This window comes from Coturnix japonica, chromosome 6 (genome assembly GCF_001577835.2).
Source record: "Coturnix japonica isolate 7356 chromosome 6, Coturnix japonica 2.1, whole genome shotgun sequence".
Taxonomy (NCBI): domain Eukaryota; kingdom Metazoa; phylum Chordata; class Aves; order Galliformes; family Phasianidae; genus Coturnix; species Coturnix japonica.
The window spans coordinates 24,778,110-24,794,571 of NC_029521.1; the positions used below are offsets into that span (position 1 = coordinate 24,778,110).

At 38.7% G+C, this 16,462-nt stretch overlaps 1 protein-coding gene across 22 annotated transcripts in view; it reads right to left on the reverse strand.

Moving 5' to 3' along the window:
- The window catches only part of ABLIM1 (actin binding LIM protein 1), a 166,941-nt gene that overhangs the window by 78,530 nt on the left and 71,949 nt on the right, over window positions 1-16,462 (reverse strand). For all 22 annotated transcript variants that reach the window (XM_032445496.1, XM_015867364.2, XM_015867360.2 and 19 more), the window contains one exon: window positions 10,571-10,705. Coding sequence is in view for 3 of the 22 variants with exons in the window: in XM_015867364.2 (XP_015722850.1) it covers window positions 10,571-10,705 (135 nt within the window). In the remaining 19 variants the exon portion in view is untranslated. Of the gene's footprint in view, window positions 1-10,570; window positions 10,706-16,462 lie in introns of those variants that run through there.

Sequence of the window (16,462 nt, forward strand, 5' to 3'; positions counted from 1 at the left end):
TTACAAAATAAATATGCCAACAGCACAGCTGGTTCTGCCCCATTTCCATTCACTTGCTAAAGGAAAATGTAGTTTGTGTGGCACAATCTTGCTTTCACTTCAGGGACTGGTGAGGAGCGGAAGATATGTTTCCTTAAATAAATTAGATTTTACTGTTTTATACACTACCACACATTTCTCCCCGCAAGCAAGTGCTTTATTTTAATAAGCTTTCATGCAGCTGCTTCTTTTTGAAACAATGAATATTTCAGAGACATTGTGTGGTTTAGTTTAACTCCTCCATTCCCCAGATAGTATTTAGCTGCTCTACCATCAACGCTTCAGAAAGTGCATCTGAAATGTTCAGGATAATTTTTCATTGTTTATTTTCACCTAATTACTGGGAGAAGGCTGAAATAGAGAAAAAAGACATCAAAAATCTTGTCATATCTCTACTACATATAATTTACGATGCAAGCAGCCAAGTCATACGAGAATCTATTGGATCTTGCAGACACTAAACGTGAATAAAGAATATTAACCACGTGTATTTTGGACAAATTAATTTCCCAAGAACTACTGTTACCTTTAAGTGTCTAATCTACACTGCTCTCATGTTGGTTATTTACACACTACATTTTCTGGTACTTTATGGGCTGGATAAAATAATTTGAATATAGAATAGCTATAGGATGAAGGACTGTCAAGGATCTCTTTGACTCGGAGTCAATCTGAGTATTAAATTATTCACCAGAGTCAAGAAGATACCTGTTCTGCTCTAAAAAGTTATCCATAGTGCTACACTAGCATTTTTGGCCAGCATGCAGGACAGAAAGCGACCCATTCTAGAACAGCCAACTCCTCTGAAGAGAAAGTGACATGGGAGATGGGAGACTGAATTTCACAAATCTGCTTTAATGTGAGATAAGTCAAGGACTTAAACCTGAATCCAACATCCTGCAGTAGCATCAACAACACTGGACTACTTGTTTCACGTGGGATTTTAAAAGTCTTCCTTTATGCAATTCTATGAGAAAGCATAAATATAAATTGCTACCTGACTTCTTAAAAAACCTATATACAGCAGCTCCCAGTATTTTTGGTTTCAGCCACTCCTATCACTTCTTTGTATATTGCTTTGTCTCTGGAATCGAGTAACAGAAACTGCTGTTCACAATAGTCTAGAACGTCAACTTAAGCCTTATGCTGCAAGTAATTCCATAATAACCCTCTTCATAACACTTGAGAACACTCAGATCAAACAAATTCTGATTATTAAGGGATAAGTAAATAAGCAGTTATTGAGAATTCTTGAAAAATGTAAACATGAAATTCAGAAAGAGGATCAGGGAAACAAGTTCCAATTCATTTCTTTCCACAAATGCCAAGTATGTTATGTACAAGATTCATTCCCTCCCTTGTTATAATGGGCTAATATCACATTAGCTAACTGCCTTGAAAATTAGAATTGCAAGGTGTTCGGGACAGGGACTGTATATTATCTGCGTCAGTCTGTTGCCAAGCCCTAGAGATCTAATGAATGTTATTGTAACAATAACTAATAGGATACTAATGAAAAGTACACAGTAAGATGCAAGTTAGAATTGAAGCAGTAGCAGCACTGGCATTCTTCTGGTTTCACATTTCTTCATAGAACAGTGTTAATATTTTATGTGCAAACCAATTACATTTCACGGTGGCATTAAATCCACAAGCAGACAAAACTCAATTATCAGCGTCTTTGGAGAATTACAGAGAACTGTTGTTAAAGCTCTTTTATAAAGCTACAAAAATGCTCTAAGATGATTTTCAGGTCCAGACCTGGAAAAAAACAAAACAACTTATCTTCTTCCCTTTTTTTTCTGTTGACCTCCATTTTGTCTAAAATACTCTTTTCAAGTCAACATTACATTTTTACTTAACCATTAGGCAGAAAACAATACAACTTCAATTCCACATCCCTACTTCATCTTTGGTTAATCCTGATTTGGGGACCATCTAGACATTTTCCACTAGAGGTCTAGAAGTAAAGCCTAAGTACACTTAGGCTAAGATTTGCTTCTCCAAGATACCTTAGGTGGATTCTTACAGTTTAACCGTGGAGAAATTGAGAATATGTACTTTAATGCTTAAAAGCTGTTAGCTATTAGCATTCAGACTGCTGAAACCTGTGGTTAGAACGTGTGATTTGGAGTACTGTCATGGAGTGCTTAATACTATATGCTTCAGAATGTGCTAGATTTCATAAAGGGCTATGGAACACTCACATGTCTACACAAAAGTTTCTTCATATCCTCCTTCAGTTTGCATTTTAGCTTGCAGTTTTAAGTCTACAAATGATCCAGCTCCAAGTTAAGGCACTCATTGTGCAGTAGATTTGCCTCAGAAGCTTCATCTAGCAACTTTCTGGCTCTTTGCTGTGGTTCTCAGTTCTACCAGTGAGTCACCTTCTGAAAAATCCCTCAGTCATCATAGCTAACTTTACCTGCCCAGACAATTGGTTTCGTAAGGAGGGATAATTGAAAGTAACATTCAGTGCCACTTCTGTTCCAGCTTCCCATCTCCAATGTCATACAAACGCAGATGCATCATTTATTTAAAAAAAAATCAAACCCACTATAGACTATGAATAAAAGGGTTCATGCACTAATAAGTATCAAACTTCATCCCTTTTGCTCAGCCACAATGCCAAGTGACGACAATAGGGGATAAAACTGTTTGGAAAGTCTAAATAAGGCACTAACAACTGTTTCTAAAAGATGCTCCTACTATCACCCTTTTCCCTGTGAAGTCTCCTTTCCACTCAATCCCTTATTCTTTTTGTCATTCTCTCCAAATGAGTTAAATTCTCTCATACTGGCAAGCTATGAATTCAGACACAAGTAAAGCTGCTTATTATGTGAACCACCAGCAGATTCATCATCTTTGGTGTCCTCACTACAGGAAGCACACACAGATCTGCAAGAATTAAAGACAAGTCTTGGCAACTCCACATTATGATGGATTTTAGCAGACAATTTAGCACATGTGATTCTATCACTAATCAGATTTAAGCTACATGGACCAAACAAGGGTCACCCAGACTGTTAACATTTGTGGTCAGAAAAACGCTGTTCCAACTGGCTGCTTTCAAGAGATTGAATCAGAAAAGCTAAGCATGACTGTATCCATGCCTGGTGCACAATTTAGTATACAAACAAGGAAGAGATCAGCTTCTTTTTTTCCTTCCTTTTTGCAACTGTGCAGTATTAATGATTCTGATCACAAATCTACTAAAGATTAAAAATATTGGCTGAGCTAAGTGACAGTTAATAGGAAACACCACATTATATTCTCCTTTGGGTTTGTTCTTTTTTTTTTCCCCCTATGCTAATGAAAAAAGAATCCTTCAAAACAACCCATTAATGAAACCAATAACGATTAATAAGCCATGCTTGAGAAGGTAAAAAACAAAAGGCATTCTGTGAGCATCTATCACATACAATTATTCTACCAGCCAAAAGTTGAAAAAAACCATTTCTTGAAGACACTGCTTAATATGAAGAAAGGAATTCCGTTTTACTTGTCCAGAATCTGTCTTTGGAAACAGAAGATGCTGGGGAGCAGCTCTATTCCTTGAAGTATCACAAGAAGAGGGGAAAGAAAAACAATCTAGCATTTTTGGTTAAAGAAATAACAGAAAAATCGTCTTCAGCAGCTCCTAGAGGAAACCAGCCCTTCTTCTGGAGTCTATTATCAAAGGATTCAACATTCTGAACACGTGGTTCGGCATATCTTGTGAATGGAATGTGCTAGAACACGCTTCTGATGCACTCTATACAGAGAATACAGACTGACAAAGGTTTTCCTTCTTGAACCACAGCAGAGCTGCTATTTTGCAACTCTGGAGCACAGGATTGGAGATGTCAGTGCCGCTTGTCAGCTCTCAAAGACTGGGCATTCAAGACAAAGCATACTGCTTAAGAGCAAAATAATTGCCCACAATCCTCAATGACCAGGATCATTCTTAAGTTGAATCGCTTCTAAGAGTTAACAGGGATTATGAAAATGGGGACATTACAATATTTCAAAACAAACAGAAGTAGGATTTGATCCTACTGAGTACTATGTAGGATTTCTATGGGGTTATTATCAGACAGTTGAAAAATGGGTCCTTTGTACAATTATTTCATGTTGACGTTAAGTAAAAATTGTTTAATATCTGAAGAAACAAAACCACACAGGGAGACTGCATGAGCATAGGCACTCAATCTGCGGAAATTAATGTGATTCATTATGAAAAGTCTAATGATCTGCTTTGCCATCATGCATTAAATAAGGTGCAAATTTAATTTCCTGCTGGTTTTTTTTTTTTGGTTTTTTTTTTTTTCCTTTCTCATATTTCTTGGCTTCACAGAACAATGGGGTTGTAGTTATGCAGGTAAATACATATTCTTTAATTCTTATGAAGTAATGAGGTGTTTGAAGATAGGAATTTGGCAACACATCAGTTCATCATTTATATCTAAACAAATACACAGAAAAGTCTGTTTCAGTGTTTTCTGGTATTTGGTTTTGGTAGTGGCTGTTGTTTGGCTTATGTTTTTGTGTGTGTGTGTGTGTGTGTTTTTCTATGTTTGTTTGCTTTCTTTGTTTGCTTTTGCCTAAGAGTTTAATAAATCCTGTATTGATGAAGGCAAGGTTCATGTTCATTAAAATTTCAAGTTTCCCCATTTCAAATGAAATAAGTGTTTGCCTGCCTTTGTTCCATTCCTCTAATCAGCACTTTTCTAGATGGCAAAGTCTTTGGTTGCATAAGTCATTTAAGGAATGAACACACATCCAAATACATATCAGCATAACACCAGAAGAGAACAGTCAATCTCAGTTGTCTGTCTGCAATGCTAGTGCCTCAACACGATTCTCAGCACTATCAGGAAACTGCATACAGCTTTCTGCAAAACCTGTAACAGAGACCATGATAACTTCTTGTAATGCTCCTGCTATGGAAGATTTTCTTTGCCATACACTGATGACAGATACGTTTTCGATCCAACCTATTTGGAACTAGTGCCAGTGCTCTCAGTTGTTCTGGAATCGCTTCTTATTTAATCAGATTGTCTTTAGAAACAATCCTGAAAAGTGAGAAGAGTTTACCTACATAAAACAAATGGAGGTGACATTAAAATCTATTTCATTTTCTAGTCACTAGCTTGTCTGGAAGAAGCAGACAAAATACTTTGTAAGCAAAAGATGAAAAAGCATTTATTGCTCCTTCCCTATTTGGTGTAGGACCCCATGACGAGCATCCCCTAGCCTCCAACCAGGCCCCTCCTCCTGTTCCCTTCAAAAATCTTGACCCAACCAGCCTGCACTACTTTACTGCCACCATTATGATGTAAATATCTCTCAGCAGAGTACCTGAGTAAAACATCCAAGCACTTAATGTAAGTATTCACTCAAGAGAAACCACCAGCCATAACAGCATTTCAGATTAAGTCAGTTTTAATTTAACCTACTTCCTAATCAAAACAGCGTTATGCCCTAAGTCCGACTCGGTCAGTACTCCTTGTTTTTCTCCTTAACACTGAAGATTACAAACAACAATCCTGCACAGCAGAATCTTTCCTGTCTTTCTGGCAATCCAAAAGGCAATGTAGATAGCACCCAACCTCAGCAGCAAGTAAGCAACAACCATGTGTAATGTAGCAATGTGACAGTTTCCCAACTGAGGCAACAATATTTTGTGCACCAGGATGGAAACAATGGCAAGAATCGTTCAACCATTTTAAACACCTTTCAGATTAAACTAAGCACAAGGTAGAGATCAAAGTCATTTCTGGGTCTGCAGGAAATGAACCTTGAAGAAAACACAGTGGAAAAATGCCAAAGTTTAGCCTTGAATTGCCTGAGTCTACTTACTTAAATGAGAGATTCCTCAAAAAATAAGCAAAACAAAAATGTAAAAATACAACAAAAGAAAACCTAACTATATACAACAAGCCAGGCAAATGAATTCCATGATCCTTGTGGGTTTCTTACAACTTGGAATATTCTATGAAGGACACACTGACAACAAAGCCAAGTAGGTGTCCAATTTCTCAGAAGGATGCTATGCCCCACTCACCAAGCACCTGTAAAGCATCCTGTTGGCCTTCTATTTTCAAAGGGATCTGGTAGCTCATTAAAATCTGACATGGCATCTGTCAGCACTCATCAATATCAGCCAAGCTGTGTAATTAATTTCACTTCTTGTCATATGTTTGTTTGCTGAAAGGGACCTCAGGTCCAAGAAAATGAAGATCACTGCTACTCATTCTCTTGCATGGAACTTTATACTACAAAAAGGATGCAGAGTAGCAGTTCAGGATCATGAGTCAGATTCCTAAACTCATAACTATATAAAACCAAATGTAGTAGCATTGCTGTTCTGTTTGTATTTGCTGCAAGAGCATTTCAAGCTCATATTTACCAGTGTTTTCTGTTCTAATGTTCAGAAATGCCCTTTGTCTAAAGGCAGACACTCAAGAAAGACACACAAAAAAGAAAAAGGAAAAAAAAAAAAGACCAACAAAAACAGTCAAAAAGGCTTAATAACATTAAAGGCTGCTTTAATAACTAAGCTGAAGAATGGAGTTCACAAGTGGGCAAGCAGAACTGTAATGTACTGGAAGAGAATTATGAGCCAGTGGAGGAGGTTTTATATAAGGTAAGCTTTTTGGTTCAGTGATTTGGAGCTTCAAGGCACCTTGTGTAATTTCCTGGTATTCTGGAGGGAGTGCTTTCTATCAACCAGTCACATCAACCTGCCCACAGTTCAGTACTATATTTGATAAGTATCTGTGGAAATGCAGATGCTTTTTCATACAGTGCATGACAAGAATATCCTCGTATTTAAACTTTCCACGCACTGATGCTGACCTATTAATAGCACTAACAACCCAGCAGTCAGTCTGCAGCCTCCTCCTGGTGCCACAGAAGGAATCTGACAACAGATCAAAGGTCAGAGAACTAATGATTTAGAACACATTCCAGCTTGTTGATATACTGTCTGCTTACATGACCCTAGCTTCTTCCCAATCCTTCAAGGGAGGAACATCCAGTTCAAAGTCAAAGATTACAGAGCATCCCTACATGCAAACTCAAAAACTCTCCTCCTTCCCCATTAATCTCTTTCAACTACAGATGATGTAGCCTTGCAAAAGTCATCACACAGACAAAACAGATGTGTCTAGAACTGAAATATATCAAAGGACACCGAAAGTACATATTGATGTAGATTTTCCTAAATAATCTTGAAAGACATCTAACTTAGAGGACAGATGGTGCATTTGTTCTGTAACTAAGAAACTACTTCATGCTAATTAATAACAACGTGCTAAGAGAAGCTACAAGTTGCTTTCCATCGGAGACCTGGCTTTGGGGAATGCTTCATGAATGCCAAAACTCAGCTTTGTCTCATAATTAGCAATAGTATTAGCTGATAATTGCTCTGATACGGTTACTGCATATATATCCACATAAAGTGAAATATTTCCTGTTGGCACAGCCTAATCAAATTGTAGACATTTATGTCACTTAGTGGGGAATAGAAAACCATATTCATAAGTCAGGACTGCTCATTTACAAGGTGGTGTGTTTGTTTGGATTCTACCACACGGCATCTGTGTTTTCCAATTTATATGCAACATCAAAAATAGGGACACTGCCCATTATTTGAAAGGTTCCTAATATTATATTGTTGTTAAGATAATGCAATGTATTTCTACATGTGCCTGTAAACATTTATCTTGTTATAAACAAGGCTTAAAGCTTGTTCTACTAAGCAGTTGGCTGTACTCAGACTAGAATTTCCTTCTAATCCAAAAGATGAATCACAGGCTTATTAAGTCTTATGATACCAATTTTGCTAGCCTCAAAATCTTCACTCCTAGTACTTGCAAAAGGGTAAAATGAACTGTAATCAACTGACAATGATTAAGAAAGAATATTCACATAATCACAATTTAAACTGAGATATTAAAGTCTCTGCTAGTGTACATCAGAATTCACAGCCCAATCCCAGGTACATTTACATATGGAAGACATTGAAGTGAATAGTCTTACATTTTCCTGAGAAGTTATTTATGCACCTCGAAGTCTACCACGACAATTCTATCGTGCTATAAGCCACTAATTAATTCTTATTACTGTTAACAGTTATCAAAGGCAAAAAGTAAATCAATGAGGTCTACAACTCAGTCTCATCTCCCTCCAGCCTTCCCACCTAGGCCTCTTTCCTCTTCACGTGTTGCTTCCATTGCCAGGTAACCATTAACAATTTTGTTTACTTCTGATGAATAGATAACAAAATCTATTTTTTACTACTGGAGATTAATAAATAATGAGACAAAACAGAATCCAACTAAATTTGCATTTCTAACATAGAACAGCTCTTCAGCAAGATGAGTGACTTTGCTATAACACAGCAAAACACAATCTGCTCCATGTGGTGCTCCTAGAGCTGCACTCCTAAACATCCCTCATTCGTCCCGTGCCCATCACTCCCTTGTTAGCTCCAGCTCCAAGTCAGCTGCTGGCTGCTCGAGATTCCTTGCCTATCAGAGGTCCCAGGGAGCATGCATTCTAGGGCACAAGTCATAGCACTACCAGCTCTGTTCTTTCAACAGCTCTTATCTGAACCCACAAATAGAATCTAACTGGGCAGATAGGACAAAACAGTAGGCATTTGGTTCTCGATGGCATAGAATAACAGCTAGCTGCCTCTTATCTTGGGGGTATGGAAACACACTGATGGGTAGAGGTTTTCCTTGCTGTCTTTGTCAGGGAGCAGTTTTACTCTGTTCTGAGACAGGCTGCTGAGCAGGACACAGCACCAAACTTCAGAGCCTGATGACTGATCACATTACATGATCACATCCTAATCTGGCCAAGTCAGCATGAAGGTTTAACTCCCTGTTCCTACAGTGCCACAACCACTGCTGGCATACACATGCCAAGCAGTCACAGCAAACCTCTGACATAACTTAGGAAGTACAACTATGATCATACCGAACGTGTTTAATACTATCATGTAAGTAAATTTGTGAGCATGGACAGCAACAAGAAGAAAGGAATCCCATACACAGCAGACTAAAAATAAATGGTAGCACTGAAACCACGCTATTTCACAACCAGTGCAACAGCTTTATGAGAAAATAGATTTTTTTCTTCATCTTCACTAAATGTCAGATTAAGTCTAGAGGTAAAAGGTTGAACAATTTCAGCAGGTGTAACAGCAGTCAGACACATACAAGTTCATTCAAGGCTACTGCATTGTAGATGTATGAGTTGAAGTCTCAAGAACAAACAGCTATACAGAAAGGAGAAGGAGAAATAAACCAGTTGTAGAGGCAGATGATGCATATTGCTCTCAGTATCTGGTGTTATTTTCTTCAGCTAACAACAAAGTTTAAACTGAGGGAGCCTAACTTAACCTCCTGTAGAGGAGCAGTCACATCAAATTAAAAGCTCATTAAACTAAGGAGAAAATGCTTAGTTTAGTCCCACTTGTATGAACCATATGGACAGACAATATGCAATATGAGTAAACAATCACACTGTTTAAACAAAAAGTACATCCACTTAAATAGGAGAGGCTGACAAAAAACAAGCTGTGAAACTGAGGTAAAACTTTGAATCAGGAGCTAATTCCCTGACACAATCCTTTTCTTCTTCTAAATGGAAGACATATAAACACAGAAAAAGACAGTGTTTGCTTACTGGCAAGCCCAACTAATAAGGCATAGACTGAATGAGAAGTTAGTGGGAGACTTTGTGGTTGTTGGAGACCAAACAAGTGGAGGCTGTAAAAAGAACTGGAGGCCTAGTGGTAGAGGGAAACTAGCAGAGGCAGTGGAAGACAGTGGAAAAGTGGAGAATGACAGACAGTGGGAGAGCAGGAAAAAAAAAAAACAACACAAAAACAAACAACTCCAGGCATGGCTCAAATTTACTGTGAGATTCTAAGAAAAGTGTAGGCCAAGAAAGAGAAGGAGGTCAGGGAAAAATCTGAAGTGAAGGTGAACAGGGTTTTGGAGACTATGGATGAGAGGTGAGGGACTGAAATGTTGGAGACTGAAAGGTAGCTGGATGCCAAAAGCGTGTGTGAAAAAAGGAAAGAAGTGGAGGTTGACAGGGAGTGGCAGGATGGAAAAAAGTAGATGGCGAGAGGAAGTGGGAGGCTGGAAAAAGAGTAGTACGTAATTACAGAAATACATGAGTATTCCAAACAGAATGTGCTATTTTGAGACTTCCAGTAGTGGTGAATTTATCTCCACTCTTCCAACGAATCAAACGTCTAAAACAATTTTTCTTCTAAAATATACTGTAAATGTTTGCACACTGATTTTTTGTTATGTGTGGTGGTGATCATCTTGCTGCCTTTATACATGTGACTCAGCCCATCCACCATTCATTCTTTACCTTCCCCATTAAACAAATACATTCTCATACTGAGCAAGAGGAATATCTGCTACTTCAGAGACTGCAGAAAGCTTTACTTCTCAAAACTGGTTTAAATTTCATTTTCAGAAATTGATTCATTTCTAACAGATGAACATCCAGGTCTTACCTTTGCAGGTGAAGCATTTGATGTGAAAGTGTCTGGACTGAACACGGAGTACTTCACCTTTACATGGCTCTCCACACTTATGGCAGTGGATGACAGGCTTTTCAGATGGGTGATGGGGCTCTTGAGGATGGGCCACTGTCAAACAAAGAATATAATTTAAACCAACACAAAAAGACTTTCTCCTATACATAAACATTTCATTCATTACCAAAATGCACATTCATCTAAACACATTTCACACTCACCAAAAAATGATAACCATTTTTGAAAATACAGCCTTTTCATAAAACAGTAACCTAAGCCATTCACATCTACTGTCTCTTCCCACTGAGGCTGCCAGGGGCATGGGAAGACAAGGAAAATTTCCCTTCACAGTTCAGGCAAAGAGAAAGAAAGGAAAGTAACTCCAAGCCATAAACAAATGATCAAGGTAGCCTGACTCCGCATGCAAATGGCTGTATTAGAACTACAGTTTTGCTACAGAACATACCTAGCACAGGGAAAGTACTTAAAAGAGGCCACCTTTGTTTCTGCTCCCAACAATTCTGGAAGCAACAACTCTGCATACAAATGAGACACAATATGAGTAGACAGAAATGACCGAGGCATGTGCAATATAGTCAGGGAGACAAAATTCCAGTTATGTGTAAATTATTAGCTATCCCACAGCTCTGAGTTCTGTCCTTTGCAAATGCCTTGGTGAAGAAATGTTGCAAACAACTCAGCACTGATAATAAAAACCAATTTGAGTTAAGAAAAGCAACTGCATAAAGAACAGGTAAATAGATAAGCAATCATTTCTGCTGCAAGTTCAGCCAAACTAACACAGTAGTTGCTGTTCTCTCTCTCTTTTTTTTCTCCATTCTAAAAACCTTCAACGAAAATTCCTCTCCTCACTCCTCACTAAAACGCCAAGTTTTAAATACCTCCTCTGGTAGCCTACTTCAATTATTTCCCTTGGAAATAATCAGAATGCAGTTGGCAATGCCATCCAACATAGTAATTAGCAGTCCATCTAAATATGACTTCACTAAGTGCTTTGCCTCGAGTGAACCTCATCTAATAAGGCTGCAATACAATTCCATTTCTGGAATAGAAGATATTGTTCTTCCATACAAGACTAAGAACAATTAGCTTGTTACCACGGAAATGCAGTTTATGCAATAAGGAAAAGAAAGTCCATACAGCAAAAAACAAGGCAGAGATAATCAGAAGCAAAGGCTAGTGAAGTAAAAGAAGAGGAAAATTCCACTTCTGACCCAGACAGCCCGAGATGGGCCTGATGCCAACTAAAGAAAAGGTACAAGAGCAGATTCTTGATGTTGCTCAAATGAGGAACTGGATTGAGGATTTGGACAAATGCCACCCAGGACCTGCGTGGTGCAGAGTGAAACCTATTCCTGAGTATTCTGCTCACAAACTCAGGTGGAGGACACTGTAACACATTCTTCATGCCAGCATGCAGATTTTCTGTTTTTAATTTGAAAGGCAAGCTTTTGCTCTTTATTGATTGTAAAAAAATATTTTTAAGATATGTTTAAGATTAATAATGTGACTTCATGTTCTGCTTTTACAGCCATTTAAATGAATACAAATACTGTAAGTTGCTATTTCCAGACTGATCTCTTTAGTGAAGCTAATTATTGTCTGACAAGTCAGTCACTTGTCTGACTGGCCTCAAATTGGAATTGTAGGTCAAGATCTGAGTTACTGACTTGTTCCCTTGCAAGGAATTGCTTGCAAGCTTTTTCCTCTATAATACGCAACACACACAAGGCAAAGTTCACCCTTTATAGGCATCAGTGAGGACAGAACAGGGAATTAAAGAAATGTTAACACCTTTAACAAGCAGTTTATTTAAACTGTTCCTGACTGAAGACCAAATGAGTATTAAAATTGTCAGCCAAAAACCCCGAGCTAGAAATCAGCAGTGTTGACCAGCTTGAGATTCTTCAGCCTTGAATTACAGTGACAGACCCAGACCAGCTTACAGTCCGTTGTTCATAAGTCTTAATTACCTTAATGAATGCTTACATATAAACTGATGAAGTTTTAGATAAAAGAAAACTAGTATTTTCCCTTTTTTTATGCCAGCTAGGAGCAATCCTGCATTATCTGTTTTGCACTGTATGGTCCTCTTAGCTTAGTCCAAAAAGGATTTATTCCCAATTTAAAAGAACATAAATTAATAATTTTGAGAGAGACAAACTAGGCTGAGGCTTCCATTTGTGCCTACAAGGCCAGCTTAAGTAAATAATTAATGAAGGATTAATGCTTTCTTCAGCCTTCTTCATTTGAGTTTCCAATAAGACATGGACATGGGATCAATAGCCTATTAAACACCCCATTTACCTAGGATAGCATTTACAGACTGGGTCAACTGGGAAGTCTGGATTACGTTTTTTACTTCAGAAATAAGGAAAAGAAAAAAAGAAAAAAAAAAGAAGCAAAAATAAAGCAGAACAAGAACAAGAAATAAAACAGGGAAAAAAATCCCATTTTTCTATGAGAATAATGTCACTTTCCCTTCTCCACATAACAAACCTAGAGCACTTTCTGAGCAAAACTGAGGTATTCATTTAATGAGTTAAGCCTGAATCTGCTGTGCCAGAGCTGCTTTATGCAGGACAGGTCATTGCACGGAGTTATAACAGCTATTACATGTTTTGCTGCCTCAGTCAAATAGAGGACCTCAGTACTGACACCAAGTCTTTCTGAAATGGAAATTGCAGTCATTACCTGAAGGGTAACAGTTACTGAATTAAAGAAAACAAGAAAAACAAATTCTGCAGCCTCCCTTATTGATGATTCCCTCCCTGAGCTTGACCTGAATGCAGAACTGCTGGGAAACCAGACTTGAGCTAAGGGATGCTTAGCTGCAGATCCTGCTGGCAAGACTCCATGTCTCTGCTGCAAGCCACAGAATATTTTGACTTTTTATTCTAAGTCAGAAAGAAGCTTCTGGGAAACGCCTTGCTATGAGGATGCTGCAAAGCAGAGATCACAGCAAAATACATTCAATTCAATTCTACCTTCAACTGAAGTAAATAACCAGCTTCCTCTAAATTTAAACCAAAACATGGCTACTCATGCTGCAGTATCACTCAGCTATCTCACTGTTATCCTTAAAGTATTTAACAGGGGTTAAAACCAATCCTCCAGGAAAGTACCAAGAGCAGCTCCTATTTTGACGTAATGAGTTTCCAAAGGCTGTTTCATTTCAGGTCCTTGAGCACAGAAGGGTTGCTCCAGGGCTCACTGGTCACCCAACAGTCTGCTGAGACTTCAACTAAATTACAGGATCTGAAGTTTAAAATGTGAAGGATTTACAGTGGAAATTCCTTCAGTCTCAGATGCTGAATGGCAGAACACTAAGCTCAGCCCACACATGGCTGCACAGGACAGGACAGAGGTGGGCTGGCTCTGCACACAGGCTTCTGGTTGAGGAAGAAGCTGCTCTGGGAAGACAGTGCCAGAGAACCAAGCTCAAGAGGCAGCAATGGCACATCCCTCAGTCCTTGTACTCTCCTTGTGATGAGAGAAGCAGTAGTAATTTTCTCCCCATCCTTTGTGTTTCTCACAGAGATGAATGCCTGTCTCCTCCAGTTGCTAAGCCTGCCTGTCTGCAGCCTGCAAGCTCTGAAGTCAACCTCAACCTGCCAGGAACAGACAACAAAGCTACTGCAGTCACTGGCCACAGCTATGGGGCTGAGATCTTTGGGAATTGCAGTATACCCAGGGAGGAGGCACTCCCATCAGGAGACAGAAGCAAGCTGCATGCCTGCACGTGTAGGAAACAGCCAAAGGCAAAATCCTACACTGTAGCTTGCTCACAACTATTGCCATTCACATCATATCTGAAGAATCATATTTTAAAAGCCCCTCTTCCTTTTTTGGTTTGACTTCAACAGAATGCCAACTTGTCTCAAAGCTATTTTAACAAGCTAAGTGTAATCAGAGTAGCTATCTGTCTTTAAAGGCAGCCATTAACATGCTGAACTAGTTAGCTAGGATGATAGACTAAGGTAATTCACAAGAAAAACAGTTCAGAAAATGTTCTAGGTAAAGATATCAAACTCTGAAATTTACACAAAAATAGCATGTGAACATTTCAACACCAGAAACCAAATGTTAAAAAAGAAAAGGTGAAGCACACTATTTTTAAATAAGAAAACTGGTATTTAGTTAATTTCCTAAACATCTGTAAAGTAGGCACACCACAGACACAGAGCTGATGTCACCCATACATACACACACATAAAAAGGCTAGGAAATAACAAGCTCTAAGCTGCAAACTCACAAGGTGCATTTTACTGCCCTTATTTCTACAATACCATTAAGTTGTTGCTGTTCTCAATACAAAAGCATCAAAGCCTACATGATATTCTCCATGCCAGCTGTAGTACTGCCTTTCAGCTGCAGGCTAACAAGTTTCACCTTCTCTACCCACACGTTTGCCTTTGGTCACTTGCTTTGAGTTTGTAACAGTGACTACCGAGCACATTCTGAAGCATGGTCTACACCACAGAAATGAGACTTCGTGAAACTATTCTGCTTACAGGTAGTTAAACCAAAGGGCAGAAGCATGAAGTTATTTTACACTGCCATGTTTCTAAATGTGCACAGAATTTTCATGTAAATAAGTTTACATTGGGTGATAAAGTAACAGCGAACACAAATCAAATGTTCTGAGAACAGCTTTACATCTTCCCCACTCCAGTATGAAGCCCTCTACATTAGCTTATACAACTGATTCTTATTTCACTTAAAGCTCAATTACTCACAAGCCCTCAGCATGGGCAGGGTTGCCACCCACACTTTGGTTGCCCAGGCCCCATCAAGCTGGCTTTGAACACCTCTAGCAATGAGGCATCCACAGCTTCTCTTATTTCAAGATAATTAATTCACCCTTCAAATCTTCTTAATGAAGGGTTGGACATAAACAACTGTTTCTCACATTTAACATCTTCAAGCCTATATAACACAGAAATCATTTCAGTCAGAAAAGCGGTAAAAATCCTTTTGTTCGATACATGCCTTCAACATTTTGTACAGAAAGAGATCCAGATACCAGCTCAAAGGTGTCTTTTTTTTCCCCTTCTTCTTTATAATATAGAAGAAACTAGAAATTCAGGAGCTCCTAAGAGTACTCCAAGCAGCCATCTAATTCATCTCACTTGATGTCTGATCACAATCCAACTGAAAACAATGAATTATAAGTGTCAAATGATTCACCGTGAGTCCTCAAGGCCGTGCAAAGAATAATGCTGAAGCTAGCAAAAAAAGCAAGGGCTTTATCCAAAGAGCGTGGAAATTCTATCTTACGAGTGCTGTTTACCTGTAGCAGCACTCAACAAACAGTCCTCTGGGCTACCTTAAGAGCAATCCATTCATGGATTTTAGGCAGCAGCTTGAGTTCCTCAAAGCTTCCTTTTTAAGGCTATCAGTAGCACTCCATATGGTAAAAAGAATGAAATTCCCTTCTGAAGTATGAGAATATTAAAATGCTGACTTTAAAACTCAACTCTCCTGCTTTTTATCTCTAAGATTATCTAAGGACAGACACTGACCTACTTAAGATACCGGTCTCCTCATGGTCTTCTGGTATCTGCACAGTGACATACCATTATTGCAGTTTGATGTGTGTATGAACAGTGGGGAAAAGCCTGCACAGAAATAGGGCTGTCACAAAGATGATCTTTCAAAACAGAATCTGTAGTAAAATGTCACTCAGTTACAACCAGCACTCTCACCAAGGGTTTCCTACAAGGCCCTTTGCAGATGCCTGTCCTTAGACAGAGTTCCTCTGCATGGCACTGGGTGGTGGATGGTAAAAAGACTCTCAAATTCAAAGACACTTCCAGGTGTCTTTGGAAGGAAAAAATAAAAAGA